Raw genomic sequence first — 25,358 nt, forward strand, 5'->3', positions numbered from 1 at the left:
CCATTACACAAACTATTTTCCTTATGCTAAATCAAATGGATATTTAATCATGTCAGAACTTTTTTCATAGTTAAAGATGATGCAATTAAGTTGGGGCAATTAGAAATTCCTTGCAGGCGTTACAAAACCAATCATCCACCAAGCCACACATTTCACTAAAGTAATTGAGGGAATGAAATGATCATATTTTGTGTGCGATATCCATTCTGCAGGGCTGACAATCACAACGGGGTCTGTGCAATACTGCGCGGGTATTACTCATTCTCTGCTAAAAGTACAAAACACTCTGACAACTCTGTCTAAAAACAAAAAGAAAAGTTTTGAGCTTAAAAAAAAAACACCAACAGGGTTCAAGAGATGATGGCAGTGAACTGCAGAGAAGCAAAAAGTAAAAGCAAAAGTATCTTTGCTGATTGACTCATAGAAACAATCATTCCGTTAAAATAACACTTATAAATAATTATTAAAATGTGTAAAAAGCATTCCTGGATCAGGAGTAGATAGGAGTGAGATAATACTACTAATAATGGGAACATGGTGAATAAAGAAATCACATAAAGACAGAAGCCGTTTCTCTGTTATGTGGAAACTACTGCAGATGCCTGAGCTTCTTGAGCTACTCTGAGGAGTTCAGAGTGTGATACAAGTGGGGTAGAGTAAGGCCACGCACTCTGTCTGAACCTGATCAGGTTCCTGGGAGAACGGAGGCAAACCCAAGAGGAGGTGGTTGAGGGGCTGTTTCTGTAACAATTAGATCTGCTAAAGAGCCTTTGAAGAAGACGTCGTATTTTATGTAGAGGTTCGTCTGTAGCTGATGCTGCGTTGGACGAGGTAGAAGAGGGGGTTAAGCAAGGAAATCCTCTAAAGATTTAAAGAATGAATGACTGTTATTATCAATTTAAACTTACATTAACTAAACATTTGGCCAGTTAGCGTCGTGGTTATAATTTCTGCAAGACTCGAGTTACCCAAGCAGGTCATTCCAAAGCAAACAGTACTTATTAATTCATCTGACAACAACAACCTTAAAAGTGATTTTGAGAATAAATTCCAAAATTCACTCCCCATTTATCTCTTTCTGGGTCTCCCCCAACTCCTGATGGCACTGCAGCTGTTAATAATCCACGAGGTTATCCAACCGCTATTCACCAACTATGGCTGTCTAATGAGTGGTGATGAGAGGAGCGAGTGTGAACCCGGAGAGTAACGTCGTGAGGGGGAAGTGATTTTGCCAACCTGACTTGAGGCAGCATGAGATAATGGATGCTGCCGGTGTCCTTCTCTTCAAGAGAGGCAGGGTCAATGAGGTGACGCAGATTTTGGTACATCATCTCCGTAATGAAGGGTGTGAAGGGAGCCTGAGAGGAAGGGGGGAAGAAAAGCAAGCAGACATGAGAGAGAAAACGAAAAGAAGATCGATTATTAGAAGCTCTGCACTGTATTTCATTTACATCTGAAAGTCAGAACCTTTTTTTTTTCTGGCGCCTTGCTGTGAAGGTTCAAGCGCAATTGTGCCTTTGTGAAGTTGCTTCAAACGTGATTCTCCTCCATTTCAGCCGCACATAATTAGTTAGCATAACTCACAGCTGATCCGTATTCATATGGGTTAGGCTAACTGGCTCTTCGTGAGACTCGCATGTGAGAATGTGGTATAAATAAAAACACATACTGCCCATGAATTATTCATAGCCATCACAAACACACCACATCCATACCAGAATTATGTCTTGGTTTACTGCGTACACCAAAGCAAAATCCATGAGAAATCTGCCCCATACATATTCTCTTTTCTCTCACAGCCTCTCACACACACATAAACTGAATGACTCACCATCAGCCTGCACATGGAGAACAGAACACTGAAGAGGGTTTCCAGCGCCCACAGGCAGTCCTCAGTGCCACTCTCTCCCTACGAAGTTCACACACACATCAATAAGTTCTTTCCCGTTGGAACAGTAAAAAGATAAAAATGCCGTTGCATACATCCATGAATGTGCCCTCAAAGTCAGCCGAATGTTCACAAGGAGGCCCACAATTCACAGCTATGAAATAATGATGAAGACACTCAGAAATGGTTTAAAAATCCAATGGGTGAAGTCATGACGGGTTTGTTCGTATATACAGTCAATGGTAACTGAATGTCAGGTCCAAAAGTTTCCCAGCAGAACTTTGTATTGTAACAAGATGGTCAATGGTTTTAATGTTGTGGATGACTGGTGTATATATCGCTGTATGAGTAGAAATTTAAAGGTGTCATCTCACCTTCAGGCGACGTCTGTTGGTCCTGACGTACCAGTTGGTGAGCATGTCCACAAACTTGACCAGCCGAGGTACAACGGTGTACAGGCGGTAACCTGAGAGAGAAACAGTATGAAAGGGTGGAGACTTATACTTATTACATATATAGATATTTTTTGTGGATAACGAAGAGTCTTCTTTTGTAGTTATATGAAGACTATAAGTGCGTGCATTGGTGTGGACTTGGTCCTGATTCTAAACCTGAAAAGCCAAATGTTAACCTCAACGACTTGCTAGTATATACGTTCTGCATAGCTCTTCATGCCAGCAGGTGGCAGTCTCTGTAACCATCATACAAAAGGTAAAATCAGAAGACCTACTATTAGCTGGGAGGCTAGGAAGACCTAAAGAGGGAGAGCAAAACACTTTTCTTTTTGAGTCCAAAACAAAAGCTACAAACATAACCCATTCAATGATAGGGTAAGATGAGGGTTTTTTTTTTTTTTTGTTAGAGTTAGTGCAAATAGCAGTCAGGGACTTTTCCGAGCTATTAACCTAAGTCAGTGCCATGTGAAATAACGGAAACACTGCTGTTTGGGTATGTGTGTTTCAGTAGTGCCTGTCTCACCTCCCATCTCCGTCTTGAAAAACTGGATGAGGGACTGTGTGAAGGACTGAATCCATTTGTCCATGATGTTGTCACTTGGCTTCGTCGTGTTTTCATTGTACAGGAACTGAATCTGATCCTCCTAAGCCATGAGTAGCAAACAAGCACACACAAAAACACAAGCAGAGACAAATTAAAAACAATCAACATTTTCAGCAGCAAATGGACGTACAGTAACATTAATGTGTTGAAACTGAATCGAAGAAGCTTAGGTCGTTTATATTTAGACATGCTGATGTGTGCCATCTACAGGCAAAGAAAGGTGCTACAACTTTGACACCTTTGGGTGAAGAGGTAACACTCTGAAATACAAAATCTCAAACTGGAAATGTTCCAGTTCATCGTGGCCGCCTGAAAGCAGCCACACATTCAATTTGTTTGAATGGTGCTCTTTTAATCACGTCTGACTGGAGAATTAGCAGCACCAGCCGCTAACCATCCCAGTGACAGGAGCGGTGGAAATGAACATTTATTTAGATTTCCTTTTGGATATCATCTGGAAAATAGCCTAATTTTGAAACCAGTTTATTTTTCAGTATCAGTTTTAACCTAAACAAAGGGCTGATTTAGGGCAGTACCATTTTCAGCTCCACTAAGTGACAGTCATTTTCACCAGGGTTTCATTCAAATACAGACAAATTACTAAAAATAGCAGTGCAGCGGTAGAGGAGGAATCACTGTAGAAGGAACAACGACTTTGATTTTCATTACATTACCTTCTGCAACCTTTGAATGTTCTGCACCAGGAAGCGATAGGCATTATACCACGGCAGGAAGACATCCTTCAACACATCCCGCACACCCTCTTGCTTGAAACGCAGATTCTCTGCTCTCACCACAGGAGAGTTGATGAGGTAAAGTCTACAGAAAGAGAGGAGTTGGTGAGCAGGCGTCAGTGAGAACATGCAGTGTATTTGGGATATTTGGGATGTTTTTTGTCAGATGTGCAAAAATGTTTAACTAAACTGTTAGACATCATTAAAATTCATTCAGAAGGAGCTGGCAACAAACACATCTGTAAAACGGTAAGCTGCTGAATATCAATTTGTTGACAGTGGTCGTTTCTCGAGCACCAACATACAGTACAAGAGACAAAGCTTAATTGTGTGTGCTTGTACGTCATGACAGTTTCTACTGTCTACAAATAAAAAAAAAAAAAAGACGAAGCAGTGAATTAATAAATGTTTAACTGCTGAAAGTCTTTAGCTCAGTCTCAGGTCACTAAGAGCAGTATTTGGGCCACTAAAGGATGTTTCTGTGGACTGTAACTCATAGTGCCATGGTTATGGAAGTGGTCGGGACTGGCCCATTGGGTCCCGGTAAATTCTCAAATAATTTCATAACCCACAAGCGGGGAAAAAAAACATCACACATGGTGATGTGAGCAAATGTCCCCATGGCTGGTTGCTTGTAAAACTGCATTTGAGCATAAATACTTTGTTCATCCAAAGGCAGAATCACATTCCAAATTCTTTCCAAGACAGTGGTCAGAGACTAACTTAAATGCTTTATCTACAGAAACAAGAAAATACCACTGGGTACTACTAAAGGAATACTGTGCAGCAGGATGCATTTCCTAAATGTAAAGCATTTCTGCTCTCCAAGAGGGATCTCTTTCCTCTAAGAAAAGCTATCCAGAGACGCAGCTGACAAAAAATTAAAAAAAAAAAAAAAAAAAAAAAAAAGATGCAAAACAATTTAATAGTTTGTGGCAGACATCAGCACACTAACGAATGGAATACTTTATTTTATATTTTGTAAGCAAGCCGATATGATGCAACCTCTTGCAACACAGATCCTGAGTGATTTTAATAGCAGCGACTCAGACATTCATTTGAAACAAAATGAAGAGCACACACAACCATCAACAGCTCAAATACGTTTGGACACCTTACAATAAGCAGACACGGCTGAAAAACAACCAAAAAAAAGTGCACGTACTTTGCTCTGGCGCTTGTTTACTTTCCAGTTCACAGTTTTTGCTGCTAAAACCTTCATGTAGTTTACTCACAGAGGATATACTATAAGTAAAGATTTAAGCTAAAAGAGAAAATAGGGGTCTCAACCAGAAACACATTGGCACCTTTTCTCTTTATCTGTGCAGCTCTCCTCATGAGTGTATATGTGACCATATGGTGCAACTGCATAGTGGTTTATTTATTAAGCCATATGGCCATAGAACTCCTACAGCTCAGGGCAAAAGAGAGAATGTATGAAGAGGGACGTGAAGGCACGTGTACACAGTGAATATGAGTGTGTGCGTGTGTGTGTGTGTATACTGTATACTTTCTTGTTGAGTGTAGACAGTGATTTAAACCTTTTAAAGAATGCTTGCTATTAGCATACGGTACTGTAGGTTAGCACGCAGCCCCGCCACCGGCACACAAGCATTTCAGAAACGCACACTCGCTTGCATTCACAGAGCTGACCTGAGGGCATCGGCTCCATAGCTCTGCACTATCAATCCTGGATCTGGGTAGTTCTTCTTGCGCTTGCTCATCTTCTGTCCATCGCTGTGGGAATGAGACAAGCAAAGGCATTAATCCACACACACACATGCATGCATGCACTAAAGTGCATGTTATAAACCATGCACTTGGTATTCAAATTAGTGAAGTCCTTCCAGGTCAGCAGGCCTGTGAGCACAGTGGATTTAGACCTCGGGGCTGAGGACAAGCAGCCTTGTTGTAGAGCAGCTCAGAGGGCTAAAGTTACAGCACACATACAATGCTGATTATGAGAAACAGCAGAGAGATTAAGAGGGGATGAATGGGCCGGTGAGTAAGGGGGGAGAAAACTAAAATAGTAACTGTGTTAAAAAGAATGGAGGGGGTGGTTAGAGACGATAAGTGGAAACAGAACAGAGATGTGTTGACTGAAAGGATAAGCCTGGAAATATTGTGTATTTTGTCAACTCACCTCTTTAAAGACCAAGAACAAACCTAACATTTAAAGGTCCCATATTAAACCTATTTTCAACAATTTCATATAGGTGTCAGAGGCCCAACATCACTGTTTATAAAGTGTATTATGGTCCTGTATTATGGTCGCTCTAGTGAGTTCTACTGAGAACAGGCTGCTTCTGTGCCTGTACCTTCAAATGCAAATGAGCTGTGTTTTACGGTGGATTTATGACTATGGCTGGTAGAGATGCAGTTGTTCAACCTCACCAGTCTGAACCAGAATCTGACCCAGAAGGAGAGGTTCCTGAAGAAGTTCAGATGTTTCTCAATGGTTGGTTAAAAATATTGTGTCTGAATATGTTACTTATTTTGTTTATATGTGTTGTTACAGTTACTATCATGTTGCTAACACTAGCTTCAGCAAACTGTAAGGGTAATCGTTGGGGTTAGAATGAACCATACACTTTCTTAGTTTCTAATTCAATAAGCTATATTTTTTTATAATGTTCACACTTTTCACAGTTTTTTTGGACAGGTGATCCTGTGGAAACTGTGCAACCATGCCCACAGAAGCTGAGAATATTTGCTGCTTGGAGATACAGTAGATAGCAATCTCATTGCTAAACTGAAAACTAATTTGTCTAATTAGGCTACTTACAAATTACAATGACATTTTCTGTATGTTATTCACTGTAGTTCACCAGACGGCTACACAAGGTCAATGAAGACCTTTGCTGGTACATTTCCAGCAAAAATAATATCGATTCACTGGATCTTCAGAGGCTCAGACAAAGGCAGCCAACAACAGAGCAACGGCCGTGCTCTGCTCGTACCTTTACCATGTGTGTTTGCGAGGGTTTGTAAGGAGAAAAAATGGCGCCAACTCTGCAATTTTAGAGGGCTGGCTTATCAATCTGGGAGCGGGTCAAAGGCAGTATGCACAACTGGAGGGAGTGGTTATTTCCCCTCATGATGTCACAAGGGGAAAAATCCCACATCCGCCTGTTTGACATATTCACTAAAAATAGGAGCAAGTGGGAGAAGTGACAGATTTTTTTTTCAATTCTGGGACCTCATACACAGGCTATGCTATGCTATGGTGTTAAAAAACCTCTATAAAGTGAATGTGGCATAATATGGGACCTTTAATGTATAGTCAAAACCCAGTTAATAGTTGCTTACAAGTCTGCACCACAAAAAGCCGTAGTTTCTGTGACCCTGGCAGATACATCTATTCATGACTTGGAAGTTTATTTCGAGTGAAACCCACATCCACCATCCTGCATCCATAAAATCTGCTCAGTTTACTATTTTGCTGCAGGAAATAGTCCTAAATGTACCAACAAATGTATCATTTGATCCTCAAACTACACAATTGTGACTTGAGAAATGATTAGACACAAAAATATACTATTTGATTTCAATGTTTTTACATTAGACACATTGTTGTTTTTGACCTTTTCTAGGGATTTGTTGATACAAGTCCTTTAATGAAAATGAATCTATTTGCAAATTAAAAAGGTGAAAGTGGTTTGTTACCTTGCCAACACCAGTCCGTTAACAATGACATTCTTGAAGGGCGGTTTGCCAAACAGCGCCGTGGACAGCACCAACAGGGTGTAGAACCTACAACAAGAAAGAACAACAAGGTCAGTTTAACTATAAAACTGTAACGAGACATTTCATCTTTTAGATTTTAAATATTATTTTTACGTCCATTCACAGGCGACTCATCTGCCTTTCTGTTCATTCTTCCATTCATGCTACATATCCTACAACTAAGTGTCTATGTTGCTACTCCTCGTTCATCCATAGTTTACTGTACCATCCTCTGGTCTGGTCGATGCCCTCAGCGATGAAGTCTGCTGGGAAAGCGTCCTCGAAGTCCTTCCTGTTTTCAAATGGGTAGTGAACCTGGGCATAAGGCATGCTGCCACTCTCAAACCAGCAGTCAAACACCTCCGGGATCCTCCTCAGCACGCCCTTACCACGCCGCGACGGGATTGTCAGGTTGTCAATGCTGGGAGGAGTAAGTGTGAACAGAAGAAGTGACAGGGAGGAAAAAAAAGAAGAAGTGTAGTTGTTGACATCGATAGCAATCAAGTCAAAAACTGTTTGATAACTGTTTTATTTTTACTGGTGTCACGTGGGAACGTCCTAAGCATTTCTACACAATATGGACACACAGGTCTGTAGGCAGCAGACCAGAACAACAACTAATGATCATCTGTCGTGTTGAGAATGAGATTTAAGAAGAGTTTGCCTTGTTGTGCTGACTCCCATTAGAATACGCTTGGGTTAAAACTTTGGATTACTCTGTTAAGAGTCAAAGGTATGGATTCATTCAATACATAAACTCACTTGTTCGGATTTAGCTTACGAAAGCAATAAGTGTTTTTTTTATTAAAGTCACCTCAACTGAGGAAAAACAGCTCAATATTTTCATAATTCCAAAGTGTGTGAAATGCCAAATCAGCCCAGAACAATAATATAATCAATTTATGGCTATGAATAATAAATGAGTAAAATAAAATATCAGCCGTTGATGAAGCTGATTTGGTTTGTCTACTGCTCTGCTGCAGTACTCTGAAACCCTGAGGAACGCTGCTTCAGGGCCACTTGAATGGAGGGGGTGTTATTGAACATACTGAAAAAGAATGAACTGCTGAGAACATTCTGAGTAGTTTAATGCGTAATTTCTGCAGATTTTTATGTATAAGATATGTCTAAAATGCTCATCCATGTGTTCAGAGCCATTATCTTCAGTGGCTGCCAACTTCACTTCTTATAATGTGGACTGATTACAGGGTGTCCAGTCTAACTGATCCATACATATTTCGTATTTACAGAACTTCACGGCTCAATGTTTCCCAGTTAGCTAAAATGTGTTGGAATACAACTGCTGAATTGAATGGATTTGTATTCATGCTCCAAGTAAATCTACATTTCATCAAGTTAAACTTTAGTGAACTATGACACATTCATGCCGCAAGTCGTTTTGATAGCGCTAACACGACATGTTCCCAGTTGGGTAGTACATTAGTGAACAGCCTGCAGCTACTGCGCCACCTATTTAGTGAGGACTTTCTGCGTGGCTGAGCCTCCTCCAACAACATGTACGAACATATCCATAGAGTAACGTTTTCATTTTGTTTCGAGGATTTTGGATCAGTATTGGTCCAGATATGGACATGGGGGTCGTGTTGGGGCGGAGCTGAAGACATGGGGGTCGTATTGGGGCGGAGCTGAGCTTGAGACCAGCCCACCCAACTCTCTGCTACCTGATTTTGAATGTCTTAATATCGATGTTTTGGACTGATCATGAATGACTTGCACCTCCACCACCACTTTTTATGTACAAGTGCAGTAAATACTGCATAAGTGAATTATCACTGTCATCAATGTACATATATACAATGTGTATTTTAAGCTGCTTTTAAAATTTCTCAGTGAACTATGCAGAATATTGCAATATATCGCAATATCATAATATCGCAATAATGTATCGTATCGTGACTCAGGTATCGTGATACGGATCGTATTGTGAAGTCCTTGCCAATACCTACCTGTTCAAAGCGGGAACACCCTTAATTATGCAGAATTTTAAACCTTAATGAAAAATAAATTCACCCCCCGTACAGTTGTCATGAATAGTGAAATAAACCACTGAGACCAAAATAGTATTTGTTGGGCTTTTTAACATGGGGGTCTACGGGGATTTGCTCCCTTTTAGAGCCAGCGTCAAGCAGCCCCTCAAACTGCAATTCTGTGCACTCCCTCATGGGCTACGTTGTTCAGACTCGGAGGTTGCCGCCTGGCGTCAACAAGTTTCCGATGAGCACAAGCCACAGTTTCCTACTCTCAGGCTCTCAGAACTGAAGATGTTACTTCGATGAGTGGTGAAACATCTTCAAGAAATTCTATTAGTCCAGTTGTTCTTGTTTTCATCTTTCTTTTTTTTTTGGATATTAGTTTAGATTAAATAACTTCCAGACCTGCAGAGAAACCCAAACACAGGAGCTTGACGAAAGCAACCTCATCCCCAGCCACCCATTAAAGATGGAAGCGATTAGAGGAAATTAGCGAATGAAGAGTAAAGTGGTCTGTGCACCACAACGCATGTCTGGTTCAGGCAAACAGGTCACTGACTCACACACAAGCCCAGACACCGTTATGAAAACACATCATCGAATATGGGCCCTGTACACATGTATCCTGTGAATTTGAGGCAATCCACTGACATAACAGTAACACTCGGTACACAGTTGGGTGGCTTCTAATCTTGGTAGCTGATCAGCGACTCACCTTTCCCGATGCAGATCAGTTACTTTGACTCCAGTCAACTCCTCCAGTTCGGCCATGGATGATACACACACAACCTAAAGAATACACATACACAGGACATCACGTTTAAGGCAAAGCATATAACTGTATTTCACTTCAAAATACTCAAAATAACAAGATGCAAAAATAGCACTGGGCCCAGCTTTTCAAATGTGAGAGGAAGTCTTGGGCACTGTTGAGAAAAGTCAAACATTTATTTGATTTTGTGCAAAGTCAGACTGAACATTTGTACATCTTTGCAGCTGTATCATTACTGGCAACAGATAATTTATTGTTTCCCCGTTGGGTCAACATTACAAAGAGCCAGATTCTGTTTTCGTCAGAACTTAGCGGTACACAGAAGCGCCCATCAGTACCATTTGGAGAGGAGAGGAAATGTTCACTTAAGAGTTATGGTGAAATTGTTTTTTAAAATAGTTTTTTTTTTGTAAACACCTAACTGTATCAGGGAAAGAAGGGGGAGCAGAAGACACATTAGGAAGAAAAACATGAATTAATTCAGTCCATCACAGAGACGTGTGATGATAGAGAGAAAAAACTGGGCTAATATTATACAATCTTTTCTTCTTAGAAAATAACACAAGGACCCAGATGTTTGTTTCTTAAGGTCCTGTAACCATCATCTACATTCCTCACCACCAGTCTGGCGTCTCTCCAAACAGAGAATCCCAACTTGAAGCTGAACCTCTGATCTCAGTTCCACGACAAAGGAAAAATAAAGGACCTTGTTCTATTAGTAAGTAGGCAAGTTTTTTTCTGAATGCCTGTTTTGAACCCTGTCTAGTCCTGGAGCTCTCTCCATAGAGCGATTGCCTGTCAGACATTTAATCTTATTTTTCCTTGGTTCCCATCACTCTGCCTCTTCACCTTTGTCGCCTTCTCTTTCTTTTGCCGTGTACAGGTGGAGCAGATGTTGTTCCACTGTCCGTCGTGCTATTGGAGCAAACAAAAGCACCATCCTCTATCTGTTATGCACTTTCTTTGTGCTGAATTTTGAAACCTTTATTTTTCCAGTAGATTTCCAACCCAGTGGGAGACAGAATTGCGACGAGAAAGCGAGGCTTAAAAAGAGCCAGTCTTAATGGTGATGGTGTAATTCTACAGCTATTACATTGTACAACCAACACATTTGAAAATGCTATGTTAAAGCAAAAATCATGTCTACAGCCACATTAACAGTAGCACATGTTTAATCTGTAAATTGCACAATTTAATTTTTAGTCAAATTAATAAAGGTTGATAGATGATTAATGTTTATCTTTAGCAGAAATACAACAGAAGTCCAGTCTAGTTCACCTCCTCCGTTTTTAAATTGTGCCTGTTCTTAGTTATCTATCATCATACACCGAATGTACTTTGCTTGTTGCATTAGAAACCAAACTTAGATGTAGGCCTACTTATCTCACTTCCTAAGTAACTTTACCTTAGAAAGTATGGTAAAGTGTGTTATCTGGTCTCCTCGGAGAGTTAACCTGTAGGCTCTGCTCTAGTTTTACCACAGCACCAGGTAACATGGCCCAGATACAGCCTGTTACACCACCGTCACATACAAAAGCGCACGCGATATAAAGAAACACATCCAGAGAGCCATGGACAGAGACAGATGGAATTATTAAAAAAAAAAAAAAAAAAGGAGAGAAGATGCAGAGAGAAAGAAATCATACAACCACGCGAGGAAACGCAGACACACAATCGTACAGTTTTAGATTTGCATGTGTGATTTGCCGCTGAGGGGTGTGTGAGGGAGGCACCAGGGAGAGCAAGTGTTCTGGAAACAGTCACAATGCTATTTCCAGCAAGCAGGTCGCTGGCTGTCCCTCTTTCAGCCAGGGGACCAACACTTCATTTTTCAAACGCTCAAACAACCCAATTCTGACATTTCTATTCAGTTCAGTCTACTTCAGACAGTCAGACGAGTTTGGCGAAAAACAGCCACAACAAAACAAACATTTTACAGTTTGACTCCAGTTTTCACTCTATTTCCTTCTCCTCTTCATTTTTCTCATGATAGTCCCCTCCACTTATTTTCCGCATCCTCTTTTCTTTAACCCCCAAAAGCTGTTTGTCTTAAAGACCCTTTGAAGTTGCCTTAACCAGCATGAAGGGAAACCAATCACATTTTGGTTTTCGTGTTTATTTGCTGTTTACATTAATGAATCATTCATGTGTTGGGTTTACAGAGGCGCTATATGACGGTGCTTGAGGGGAGTCGACTGTGACTGCTGCATGGAGTCACGCTACACTTTCTGCCTTCACACTGTGGTCACTTGGCTCTGCCATGCCAAACCGTCTCTCCTACACAAGCCTCCACACACACAGAGAAGAGCCAGAATTGTGAGTGTCAAAAAGAGGTCAGTGTCAGTTTCGCATGACACAATTTATGAGAAAACTTGATTTCTGTGCTCTTTCAGAAGACAAATCTTCCCCAGGAAAGACACGGGGCTATTTTCACACAAGCTTATTCCTACTGTAAATAAAAGTGAGTGTTACAGAGTGCAACTTTTCAATTACAGCCATGCTTAGCCCAGACTGAAGGCATACCGCTGTCAACACTACAATCAGCTCCCTAATAGAAGAAGAAGAAGATGCATCTTGGTATTTGGACGCGTTATCAGAATCTATTAAAGCGTAACAAGTGTTTCTCTGACCTCCTCATAGTCGTCGCTGACCCAGAGAGGGATCGGTGTGCCCCAGTAGCGGTTCCTTGAAATGGCCCAGTCACGAGCGTCTCTCAGCCAGTTCCCGAAACGCTTCTCACCCACAAATTCTGGAACCCTGTAGAGAGACGGAGAGATTAGTAAACCGAAATATAGAGCACGATTTCAAGAAGTCTGGAAAATTATGTCTGGATGTGCAGCAGAGTGAGTGTCAATTTTTACTTAAAAATTAGTGTTTAACCATTACAGAGACACTTTTAATAGACACTGTTTTCATACAAGACAGTCTGGCTGGTTGCATGGGTCCATTCAATCAATCAGACTTAATTTGTACAGCACTTTGCTTTACACAATAATCCTAGCTGCAAACTGCAAATTAGTAGAAATAGACATAAGAGCACAAAGTTAGACTAAAAACAGTAAAAACGCTAAAAGGCAAACAAGAGAAAAAGTGATAAAATTACGCTAATAACAGAATTAAAAATGCTAAAAACTATTAAACCTGCTGGTCTGGGTTGAGTAAAACAACACCTTCTCCTTCTTGAGAGCCTCAGTTCTCCAGTTCCACTAAATGCATTAGCTAGAGGTGCCACCACAGGCTTGTTGTGCTGCTAAGTTTAGTTATGAAAACATAAAGCACACTGGCTCCCCTCGGGGATGTGCCCTCAGCCTCCTGTTCAGTTCATTTCGGGGACTGAACATCACAGACGACCTCAGCTGGCACAACAACGCCACCAGTATAATTAAAGAAGGCCCATCAAAGGCTGCGCTTCCTGCGGAGGCTAAAGTGAGCTGGCCTGGGAGCTGCAGTCACATCACATCTGTCCACAGGTGTGCGGTGGAGAGCATTCTCACATTATGTGTCACTGTGCGGTAGGGAAGCTGCTCGCTCGCAGACAGAAACCATTTGTAACGAGCGGTGAAGTCGGAACAGCGGATCAACTGGCTATGGGGGACGACAGCAGACGCAGGAAAAGGGCAGTTTAGGAACCTCGGTCATGCACTGTTCACCCCCCTCCACCCCTCAGGAAGAAGGCTGCGCAGACTCAGGTGGAGCACCAACAGACTCAGGATCTATTGTGCAGGACTTAATTTAATTCCTCTTTCGTGCACCGCACGTTTTGCAATGACAATAAAAACCTTTCAACCTTAAACAGTGACATCGTACTTCACCACAGAGAAACGGCCGGTGTTTGTGTGACAACCAAGTGAGCGCTTTAAGGAATTATAATCAACTGTTGTAAAAACTGAGGCCTGTGATGCAGTATATACCAATATCTTAGATTAATATAAACCAAGGCCAAATATGCAGCGACTAGTTACATGAGTTAATGCATTTAAATGATGATCCATGCGAGACGTTTTTGACACTGAGCTTTAGAACTGGCAACAGCAGCTAGAAATGTCAGTGTTTGCTGTACATCCAACGGTGCGCTCCCAGCTTCAGTCCATATGTATAATGTCTCTGGACATCCCACAGCCAGACATGAAAATACTTAATAACGAACACTTTAGCCCACAGCCGGCAAGATATTAGAGTTTTGTAAATCAAATTTAATACTTCTTAATATCTTATAAGACCTCCAACAGGGAAACTGTGCATATTGCTTTTCACGCACCAAGCCAGTGTATTCATTTGCAATACACTTTATACAAAAACAATATTGTTGCTTTATTTATCCGGCTTCTCTCCTACTGGAAATTCCGTCTTATTATGAAGCTGGGCTGCAGAGGTTAACATTCCCTCCGAGGCATCTTTCTCCTTTGTACCTCTTCTCCTCCCTCGGATGATTTCTAGCTTTAATCCACTATCTCACAATCTCTTCCTCTTTCTCTCATTTCTTTTCTGCCCACTTCTCTTGGTGTGCCAGGCTGTGCTGCTCAGGAGAACAGAAGGGCTGGGGTTGGGTTTTGAGGGTGGGTATAAATCGTTGTCAGGATCCACACACTAAGCAAAGAGTTCATCAATTCCCATTTGTGGAAGGCATTTCTATTTAGGCCCCTAATATATCAATTTAATGATTTTTTTTTCTTCCACAGCTCACCACCACCCCCCATCTCTTACCCTCCTTCTCTGAGTACATGCTAAATGTAGAATTTAAAGTGTGCTGTCTTGAGCTCGGGACGCAGAAGTTATTTAACATGTACAGGCTTCTATTATAAGAGGGAGACAGAGGGGCAGAGGTTGTGGTTAATGAAGGGGACTGAATAAGAGAGTGCATGATAAGGAAAAAAGTAAAGGAGGACGGGAAACTGAGGGCAGTGTTGAAGGACAAGGTGCGACTAACCGGACAGTTCACCTACACCCTCTCCTGCCACCAACCGTCCTATCACACCATAGCAACTGTAACTACCCAGGGCAGATCTGTCAGGTTTTGATTTATGTGCTTGTTGAGTAATGACGTGTCCAGAGTCCTGGTGGAAAAACAACTGGCGACAAGTCAATTTCAATGGAAGCCAGGGACATGAAGCTGCAAAATGACATCTGATCATTGTCACTGTGTGACGATGACCTGGTCTCAGGGGGAAAAGCGACAACCAGTCATATGTGTTCGTTTCAACAATTTCACGTTTCCCTAAATTGTAAATTTCTGAAAATTGATGGGTGTAGTTTGACATTCCTTTTTAAATGTGACAGATGAATAAAAGAATAGAGACAGAGAGTGAGCGATTACTGGGTACACATTTTTAAATTAACAACTAATTATGAGAAATTTCTAGCTGCTAGCTAGAAATGATAATAGAGTCTAACCCATATATCGGATCGATATTTGCTTTGGTTTTTTTGTTTTGTTTTAACTGGTATCGGCATCCAACACGCAGGTGTGCTCACAGATACAGACAAGATTTACAGGCAGACGCATCCACAGACAGCCCCGTGCAGCCCATACATTGCCCCTTCCCTGGAAGCTGGACAATGCTTGTGCTCTACTTCTTTTTACCCGTTTATTTTGTATGCTCAGAAAAAGCGTCAGCATGTTATCGGCCTTGGCTGATGTATAAAAAAAAAACAAAAACAATATCAGTCCTAAAAATAAAACCGTATCGGTCAATCTCTAAACGATAGAGGTCAATAAAAGTAAATCTGTCTTAAATAAATGGAAAAAAAAAATTGTGGTACTTGGCAGAAATGCTGAGATTGAAACAATAAGATAGAAGAAAAAAAAAGAAATCTCTAACGGAGCCAAAAATGGTCCAATTTGACAGATTGTTGTCTTAGAAAAGGTCAATCACAATGTGTCGTATCCTTTATTAAGAAATAAAGTGCTCAAATCGTGTGACAGAGGTCAAGGTGCTGAACCACGGGCCTAAGAAGACACCAGGTCCCTGATGAGCACTCATTAATTCAGTCGTTAATTTATTCTGTCAGACAAGCATCTGGAGAAATCAGACTGAACTCTCTCAGTAGATACTTAGCCTGAGTCTGCACAGCACCATCTCCAGTGAAGACAGAAAAAAAAATGAACAAATCACTTTGAGAATACGGTAACTATCCCTTCAGGCTTTCTGAAGGGCTCCGTTAACGTCTCTCATCAGCTAATATGAACTTCATATTGAGACACTTAACTCTACAAGGATTTTACTTTACTCATTAGGAAGCTGGTGAGACGGCAACTCTGAATTAAATCTCAGCTTCACGAAGATCAAGGTGTTTGGCTTTTGTTCCAGATAACTGAGAGACATTCATTGAACTGTGCTCGATCCACACATGTTTCTATCATTTTGACCATCCTGCTCTAGTCAGTGGGCTAAGCTCAGTAACAGAAACAGTCTGGAGTTTATAACAATCCATTTTAACAGCACAATGAATTACATCGTCCACCGTGATCATACAGTTGAATTATCACCCGTCTGATGCTGTTCCAACATAAACTGAACAGTCAGAAAGATTCAGTGCAGGACTGTTATGTAACAATTCATCTTCATCTTCATTTCGCAAGTGGCAAGTGTATTTAGCTTTTGTTATCTTACTCAAGCTAAAAAAACAGTTTAACGATGTCATGCTGGGCTGTGGGACCTTGCAGACGTTGCTGTTTTGTGAAAAATGAAAATAAGAAGAAGAATTCTGAGAAATCAGTAATAAAAATACTAATTTGTATGGAGTCTTTTTTTAGGTGCATCTAGATTAAACTGATCGATTACAATATAAAATAAATTGTACACCTACAATAATATTAGAGCGCTCAGTATTCTGGAGGCTGCAGAGTGTGATGTGGTTGACCCATGTTATCCTGAGAGGTGTCATCATTTCCCAAACCTTCAGATTCTTATTAGACCGTATATGTAGCTACGTGCACCAAATAAACACAATTAAGTGTATATACCCCTTAAACAGAGACGTTGGCCTTTAAAGCGAGTGTGTGTGTGTGTGTGCGCCCGTGTATCTTTGTGTACACGTGTGTCTGTGCGTCTTCACCTTCCTAGCGGCTGGTCATTCATCTCGGTTTGACAGTCCCATTACCAGAGGCAGCTACTGTGGCTCAGAAAAGAGCAGTGGGAGCACCGAAGGGTAATACCACTTAGCAAAGCCATCATGCTGACGCTTACTTCATGTTCATGTTCTGCCATTACAATTAGCATCATGCAAATTTTTTTTTTCCGTCTATAAAACACCAGTCCTACGTGTGTCATTGCCTTGAGGAGGATTTTAACCCCATGTAATGAAAATAAAGTCACCGCAACGACTAGCTGTTAAAATCCAATACCGTCCCATTTTAAATCACTACCTCCGATGATAGCCGTCCTGCAGAGACAGGCTGACAACGTGACGTACTAGAGGTACTAGGGAAGAGCAGCGTCTGTAATTGTTTTGGGACTCCATCCGCTGCCTGTCTCAGCTCCAAGTATTTAAGGCCAAGATGCTCATAGCTGCCACTTTACTGTCACTTAGCTCCGAGCTAGTTGTTTCAGAAAGCACCTCACCAGTAGCATTTTTCATTGTTGCTCAGCAGATTATCCACCATTTGCTCCACTCGGACAAACCAGCTGGGGACAGCTTTGTAGATGAGGGGTGTGTCAGACCTGAAAATAGAACAAATTGCATTAAAGGCTGCAGTATAATGAATTTAAACATAAAAAACAATGATTTATTAACAAAATAACATGTGAACTTTCACTCATAAAGCAAGCCATGTATTTGGAGGGATGGAATAAAATTAGTTTTTCCAAAAATAAACTTAACAATATAAGCATGATGATTAGAAACAAAAGTTATGATTAGAGATCGATATTTTGAACGTAGTCAAGTGTACTCGCATTTGAGTGATTTCTTTTTTTTTTTTTTATTAAATTGTATTGAAAATATGCTACATAGACATAGTAGGGATCAGCTCATAAGAGGGAAAAATATAGTATAGAATAGAAAAAAATATATACTTATACATACACACACTAATATATATAAAATTGAACTTACACTGATATTTTGCAATGACTCATGTTCACTTTATTTTCATGAACTTGTACATATTTCTTGATATATTGCTGGACTCTGGACTCACCATGTGCAATAATGTCTTGCTGTGCAATACCCCATATTCAATGTTATTATAGAGCAACATCTTGGAACACAGGTTCACTTATGCTTGCTCATATTGTTTTATATATATATATTTTCCCTTATATTTTTTTGCATTGATGTGTGTTTTCTTACTATAATTGCCTGCTTACTCTTACTTATACTCATTGCTGACATCGCTCTTTGTTCTTAACACTGGTACACTTTACTTAACACTGTACTACTTTTGTAGCATTTCGTCTGAAATGTCTCTCCTTCCTGTTTTATAGCTGTTGAGTGGTTAAAGACTGTATCTTCTAATGGCAACGAGAACACATCTTTACATTTTTACTGAGGTTAATTAATCCTGCTCAGGCCTGGCTGATGCATGATGTGGACTTCTGAGTGGTTACAGTGTGTGGGAGTAGCCACACTGAGGTTGTCTTTGTCAACCGATCCTGGACAGACACCACGAAACCTCCACCGATCGCATCTGAATGAAGAAGAATCTCACATGTCTACAGGGGCGTTCGAATTTCTCACCTCCAGCAGAAGGGGTAATTATGACTGCAAGTGCCAACAGAAACGAGGCGACCCTTCTCCTTCAGCCACTTGATGATATTCTTGTCGGCATCCTGTAACAGCAAACACAAATCATGTATTACTAATGCAGCACAACCTAATATCAGCCAGAGAAGCCACGTTTCAGCATCATCTTTGGTTAAAGCTCCACATGTCTGGACGTGGTCATGTTTTCAGAGCGTTCCTCATTAAATGCGTGTCCTAATGCACCTCAACATAATGACACTGTGTATTTTTCTCATCATCTCTTAATGGAAGTCGTCCATGCAACAACCTTTTTACTGTCAACAGCAGTGAACGTTTACTCATGTCAAAATCTTTAATAACACGGGTTGTTTTTTGTCTTTTTGTGCTTCGTCAGTGTTTCACATTAGAAAGAAAAACCAACATCTCATAAATACATTCTCAAAACGTCAGCAACACCACAACAATTTCTGTATCTTGGAAATGAACAGAATTAAACAGGGCTTAAATACAGGCATTTGTTAATATTTGAACATTAGATCCAGTTAAACTTAATATATTAGCGTTTTACATTAAATCATATTATACTATACTGTATCAGTATATTAATAACTTACATATATAATGTGCATACACACTCACTTGCCAGTTGTTCAGGTACACCAGTAAAAACAATTGTGTTCTTTTATAACAGTCCTCCACTTTATGTTGAAACAGTTCGGGAAAGTTGGCGATTCAACTGTAGGATGTAGTTTGTGGTGCTGTTAAACTGGATTAAAATGGGGTTGTTAAAATAATAGAAACATGGTATTTTAAACAAATATTGAATAGGATAACCTTTATGAAGCTTGGATTTTAAGTGCAGAAGTAGTGAGAGTGCATTTGTTTTCCCTAGTGTCCCTAATGACCTTGAATGTGATCGTATAATGTAACTGCAACATTTTATAGGGTGTTTCACGTTTCTCGGTTGTTTCCTCCCCCTTCTATGTCTAGAGTTCAGGAGCCATCCTGCCACACTGCACCCTCAACAAGAGGTGAAATAAGCTGGTGTAAAATTGCCCCTGAATCCTTGAACACATCATGGCTTTGTGCACCCTTGCAGGAAAATCAAGGTAAGCTCGCAGCCAAGGTGACAGTTTGCTCATGCAGCTATGATAAATCTCAAAGTGCAATGAAAAAGGTTGCGTTTCACCATGCAGCTCATTGTTTATGACAGGCGATATAATCTACAGTCCGCCCTGTGCCTGATTAAATATCATTTCATCTGCTTCTACCTAAGCTCAATTGACGGGAAGCCACTGGTCGTGACTTCTTAGTAGAGTTTTTCCCAGCAGGAGTCAATGTTACTACTCCCTGAACCCAGGCTCATTAATACATGAAGATACTCTTCTGATGTGAAGAATCACTGGAACACCTGGCCACTTGATATACTCAAGGGTTACTTGATAGGCTACTAAATTATCACACATGTGATTTTCTTTGCAACGAGGTGTGATTTTATCAGTGGAGTCAGGGTTTCATTTTACTTGTGTTGAATCATCTGAACTATCCCGACTAAACTATTGAACTCAGTTTGCATACTGAGGAAAATAATCTAGATACTGAATAGCAATCCAAATCACATGGCTTTTTATTTTGTTCCTCTATTTATTAACACAATGAAGAAAAGTGATAAAAAATATTTAAATTTAATGATTATGTCGGAAGAGAAACTAAGTAAAGAGGCAAATAGAGAATATACAGTAAATATTTACTACAGTGAGAGAGTAGAGCATAAGAAAAAGGACAAGTCATTCTCTGGAGCGAAGAAAAATCGTCACTGCATCATTTTGTATGCACTCACTTAAATCTTTATTAAGTAACAGTTGGTCAACATTAGTGTGAAAGATCAAGAGTTGACAAAACTTTCAGAACAAACTGGGGTTACTCCAAGGACCGATCTTAACACAAAGGCTACCTTGTGTACTGCTTTGTGACGGCAGCGGGACCCGAAATGTGATCCGAGAAAAAGCAGTGAAGACGAAATGTGAGCCACTGTAGTAAAGACAAGCGGCAGAGTTCTAACAGCGGGGCTGACTTGGCAGGAGAAAGAGGGGAGGTAAATTTAGCGAGAGTGCTGGAGGAGTAAAAGAAGGCAAAGAATGAAGAAAAGATGAGGACTGCCAAAAAACAGGGAAAGGCAATCAAATGTAAGGAAATTTGTTTCAGAAACTGACGTCAAACTACGTAGTTAGAGGGGCTGGAAATGACTGGGAGGTAAGGAAATGTTGAAGGACAATGGTTGCAAGATAAATAGTAGGATTAAGAAGGGCTTGGTATTAAACCTCAATAAACCTTTGGTAACAAGAGAAGTTCGTCTGCAGCACAGAGAATCCAAAACTGTCAGAATGTATGAAAATCTATCAGCAAATAAGGTTTGTAATCTTTTCTTTTGATAGCATACTTCCTGATATAAATGGAAATTAAAGGAAAGCCATCAACTCATTGTACAAGTTAGTATTTCACTGAATAGATCTGTAGGGAAAGTCAAATGATACAGTGTTTGTCCAGCCAAATGTTTTTAAGTAAGGCATCAAGAGATGCCGTTCAGTCATCTGTACTTGGGTGTGATTTTGACATTAGTGTCAAAATATATCCAGGGTCTAGAAGCAAGGAAAAGAAAGGAAAGGAATTGAGTCTTTTTAACTAGTATGAGCTGATGCCTCCAGGATGCTCTGCAGATCTTCCATGTGGACATTTTTGACTTGCCGCTGCTCTCGACCAGGATATTTAGGCATCTTTGGCAATTCCAAGCCTCTGCTCTTCCCCTTCCAGGAGCTTCCTGTAGGTTGCGATCTCAGCATCCAGCTTGAGCTTAATGTGCAGCAGTTCCTGGTAGTCTTGGAGGTACTTGGTCATCTCCAGTTTGGTTTCACAGAGCTGAGCCTCTAGCTGAGCAATGATACTCTCTAGGTTGCCCACCTTATCCATGTGGGACAACTCCATGTCTTCCAGCTGCTGCTCCAGGGCGACGTTGCGAGCCCTCAGACCGTCAATCTGATTCTGCAGGTCTGTCACCTGGTTGTGGAAAGTCGTGATCTCTTCTTTCATGGTTTTCATATGTTCTTCATTTTTGCCAGCGTGCTCTTTGAGGGTGTCAAATTTGCTTTTGTACCACTTCTCAGCTTCCTGGACATTGCGAGCAGCGACAGCTTCTATCTCTGCACGCATGTTGCGCAGATAAGCAGCCAGGTCAGGACGGTCACCATCCAGCTCGGCAGTAACCTTTGAGTCCTCAATCTGCTTCATGAGGTCTTCCACCTCTTCATCGTGCAGCTTCTTGAGAAACTCAATCTCAGCCACCAGTTGCTCAATGCGCCTCTCCAGCTCAGCCTTCTGCAGTGTGGCGTTATCAACATCCTGGCGAAACTCTCTCAAAATCATCTCTGCTTCCTCTTTGAGTGTCAGCTCCTCCTCCAGTTTTAATCTCCACACTTCTACCTCTTCTTCGATGTAGCCACGTTCAATGTCAGCTGCTCCCTTCTCATTAGTCAGGGTCTCAATCAGCTCTCGCACCTCTTTAAACTTGAGCTCATATTCTTCTCCGATGCCTGTGGGGCCCCCCTTGTAGCGGCTCTGCAACGCTGCCAGCTCAGCTTGAAGAGAAGCATTCCTCTGCTCCAGCGCCTGGACCTTCTCAATGTATCCTGCAAACTTGACATTCAGTTCCTGCATCTCCTCTTTCTCGTTGGCATGCTGCTGGTGTATCTCTGTGCCCAATTCGATGGCAGCGCCACGATAACCTGACCGTCCACGGCTGTCATACGAGGATCCACGGCACCGGGAAGGTGAGGGGCTCTGAACCCTCACCCTGCTGCCAGAGCCGCTAACTTGCAGGCTCTTCTGGGTATAAGATGCAGCTCTCATTTTTGATTTGTTGTATAGTTTACAGAGAAACAGCTGCACTCTCGGCTTCTCGTGTAGCCCAAGTTGTGACTGACGCCCGCTCAGATCACCCCCGAGTTTTTATGCGACAATAAAGAATGTCTCAGACAGCCTTGAAACTTGCAACACTTCAGAAGCGGATTATGACAGACTTTCAGAGAACTGTGGCTGCACGCTCTTTATTAGCTAACGCTATACTGTTAGTGGCCCGGCAGGTCAAGTCCACTCCCCGGGCCCTTGCACCAGGATGTGAAATAGCGATCCGAACATGTATGCCTGCCATTTTTAAATCATTATCCAGTTAGGAAGCTTATGAAGTTGGGTGTGACAGAATGGAAGATGGTATCTAGTATGCTGGTAAACAATGACAGTGTGCTTTGGCAGCACATATTCCAACACGTCTCTATGAAACAGCTCTGATGTGGATTCCCTCTACTCAGTACCACCAGGGTTTCTGCCTGAAGTGTAATTTAAATTTAAATTAGACAGAACAGGATTAAAATCTTGTATTTGTTTCTTGTGTACTCCGTTCTACTACAAAAAAAAAGGGAACACTTCATGCAAGTACTTGGAATGAAAGAGGAAAAAATCATAATGGAACGATCCATTTTCAAGATACAAACACAGGAAATGGAGAGCGGTCATGGAAAATGAAGTTAACAGGAAATGAAATGTTGAATTAAACCAGCTATCAATATTATTGAGGCATTTATCCCGCGTATCATACCAGTGGCTCTTACCGTGGTTAGAAAGCCTGAAATCTAATCTACATGTAAATGTATGATGTGTCACTCACTTTGACATACTGTCCCGCAAAGTCAGTGACCTCTGAAGTGAAGCAGCCCGAGGCGTCCACGGGGCAGATAGGAGCCTGGTCCCTCGCGATGATGTTGTATTCAGTGCACACCCTGTAATCATCCTGCAGAGAGAGAATAACACAGCTTAGAGAGTGTTTTATTATCCAGTCAATACATATTTCTTAGTTACTTCAGACATCAGTGGAGAAAGACAGGAAGTGCCCAGGAGGACCTCAGTTTATGAGGCACTCGCTCAATTAGGTGAGCCACAGGGGCTTTATATCTTTTTTAATTCAACAGCACAAGTATGTGTACTCAAGTCATGACCTTGTCGTCAGTTTCACCAGTGTAAAAATATGTTATGACTCCATATTAAACTCCTTGTTGTGCTGGACACTTTCTCCAGTGTTCAAGCAAACATTATTGGTATGTGACAGCTATCTGCGCAGTGCCCAGCTGTAAATGTAATTTGTATTGAAACACCTTGTCAAGATCCATGACAGATGGCTCACAGAGTCCTTTCACAACTAGTCGTAACAAAAATAAATTTAGGAAAATGTAGTTTGGCAGCGCTTTTCCTCGTTCTGTATGTTGTCAAAGGAAATGCATTCGCGTGTAAAATATATGGCCACTAAATATGTGATCCGTTCACCAAATAAAATTAAATGCTAATGTGAGTAAGATGCTGACATAAAGGATTTAGTTAACAGCTCCGTAGGGAGCGAACTGAGGTGACATAAGCAGAGAGAGCTGCAGAGAAAGGCCGTGGGTATTCGCAGCTGGCTACAGCCACAGGGACATCCATCTGCCTCCGACAAGGGCATCTAATCTATTAGCAATGACCCAATACCTCTGATGGCGCTACTACACCGGTCCCTACACTTTAGTACCTTTCAATATAGATATTTAATAAAACACACTTCAATGAAAATATAAATCAAAGTAAAAAAAAAAAAAAAAAAGTGCACAAAATATATGAAGTATGCATGAGGTTTAAAGCATTTAAAACTGTCAGACGAAAGATAAAATATTCTACATTTATTTGATCAAAACAGACTAGAAACGCTAAAATGGTCCACCAGAGAAAAAAGCAAATTTTACAAGGTATGTTACAACACAATAAAACTGAATGACTTATATTGGTAAAGATCTATAAATAATGCTGAAAAAAAAAGCATACTAGAGGTAATATTTCAGTTATATTAGGTCCATTTATCAGTTTTTGTTTTATACCAGATTGCACACAGGAAGTGTCGTATACTGCGCTGTGATTAAAGGAGGAGAGTGGGTGTAGTGGGCCTGATGGCTGGCAAGTGGAGCCACATTATAGTGACAGAGGAAATCAAGATAAACAGCTAGAGCTACACCCAGAACAAATGGGCGTCCATTCTTCCCTCCCAGGCAGTAAACACTTACAGCCCATGAACTCAGCACGAAGTATCTCTGTAATTCTAAATATTCTAATACTCGTGCATTGTCATATCCCTGCAAATGAATACTTACGGGAGCTGCTGATTGTGTATTCGGAATGCTGTGACAACTTTACGATGTGATAGCATGTCAGTGTTGTGCTGACTGTTTATTTCACTGCCTCCAAACTGACCAATTAAAGCAAGATCTGGGAAAGTGGGCCTGAAACTCATTTTCTGTTAGCACAGTTTTCCCGTCACCTTACCCTACTTTTCTGTGCCTTCTGTAATATGGAACATTAGTGCAAAATAAACCACACCATCTGCAAAGCAATCTTGCAACTGAGATCAAAGAACAGCAAAGCGAGGAAAAGAA

The 25,358-nt window shown here is 41.0% G+C and overlaps 2 protein-coding genes across 3 annotated transcripts in view; both read right to left on the minus strand.

Moving 5' to 3' along the window:
- iars1 (isoleucyl-tRNA synthetase 1) overlaps nucleotides 1–25,358 on the minus strand; it is a 53,473-nt gene that overhangs the window by 15,629 nt on the left and 12,486 nt on the right. For both annotated transcript variants that reach the window (XM_047582451.1, XM_047582452.1), the window contains exons 11-23: nucleotides 23,573–23,695; nucleotides 18,850–18,941; nucleotides 17,733–17,831; nucleotides 12,801–12,927; nucleotides 10,114–10,187; nucleotides 7,634–7,828; nucleotides 7,348–7,434; nucleotides 5,335–5,418; nucleotides 3,622–3,766; nucleotides 2,867–2,987; nucleotides 2,263–2,354; nucleotides 1,832–1,909; nucleotides 1,237–1,358 (exon numbers count right to left, since the gene is read on the minus strand). In XM_047582451.1, the coding sequence (XP_047438407.1) occupies nucleotides 1,237–1,358; nucleotides 1,832–1,909; nucleotides 2,263–2,354; nucleotides 2,867–2,987; nucleotides 3,622–3,766; nucleotides 5,335–5,418; nucleotides 7,348–7,434; nucleotides 7,634–7,828; nucleotides 10,114–10,187; nucleotides 12,801–12,927; nucleotides 17,733–17,831; nucleotides 18,850–18,941; nucleotides 23,573–23,695 (1,439 nt within the window). The remainder of the gene's footprint in view (nucleotides 1–1,236; nucleotides 1,359–1,831; nucleotides 1,910–2,262; nucleotides 2,355–2,866; nucleotides 2,988–3,621; nucleotides 3,767–5,334; nucleotides 5,419–7,347; nucleotides 7,435–7,633; nucleotides 7,829–10,113; nucleotides 10,188–12,800; nucleotides 12,928–17,732; nucleotides 17,832–18,849; nucleotides 18,942–23,572; nucleotides 23,696–25,358) is intronic.
- Nucleotides 20,680–23,478, minus strand: LOC125006434 (vimentin-like). Its single transcript, XM_047582454.1, has one exon. The coding sequence runs from the start codon at nucleotides 22,756–22,758 to the stop codon at nucleotides 21,622–21,624; it is 1,137 nt and encodes a 378-aa protein (XP_047438410.1). The 5' UTR covers nucleotides 22,759–23,478; the 3' UTR covers nucleotides 20,680–21,621.

Source organism: Mugil cephalus, chromosome 4 (genome assembly GCF_022458985.1).
Source record: "Mugil cephalus isolate CIBA_MC_2020 chromosome 4, CIBA_Mcephalus_1.1, whole genome shotgun sequence".
NCBI lineage: Eukaryota > Metazoa > Chordata > Actinopteri > Mugiliformes > Mugilidae > Mugil > Mugil cephalus.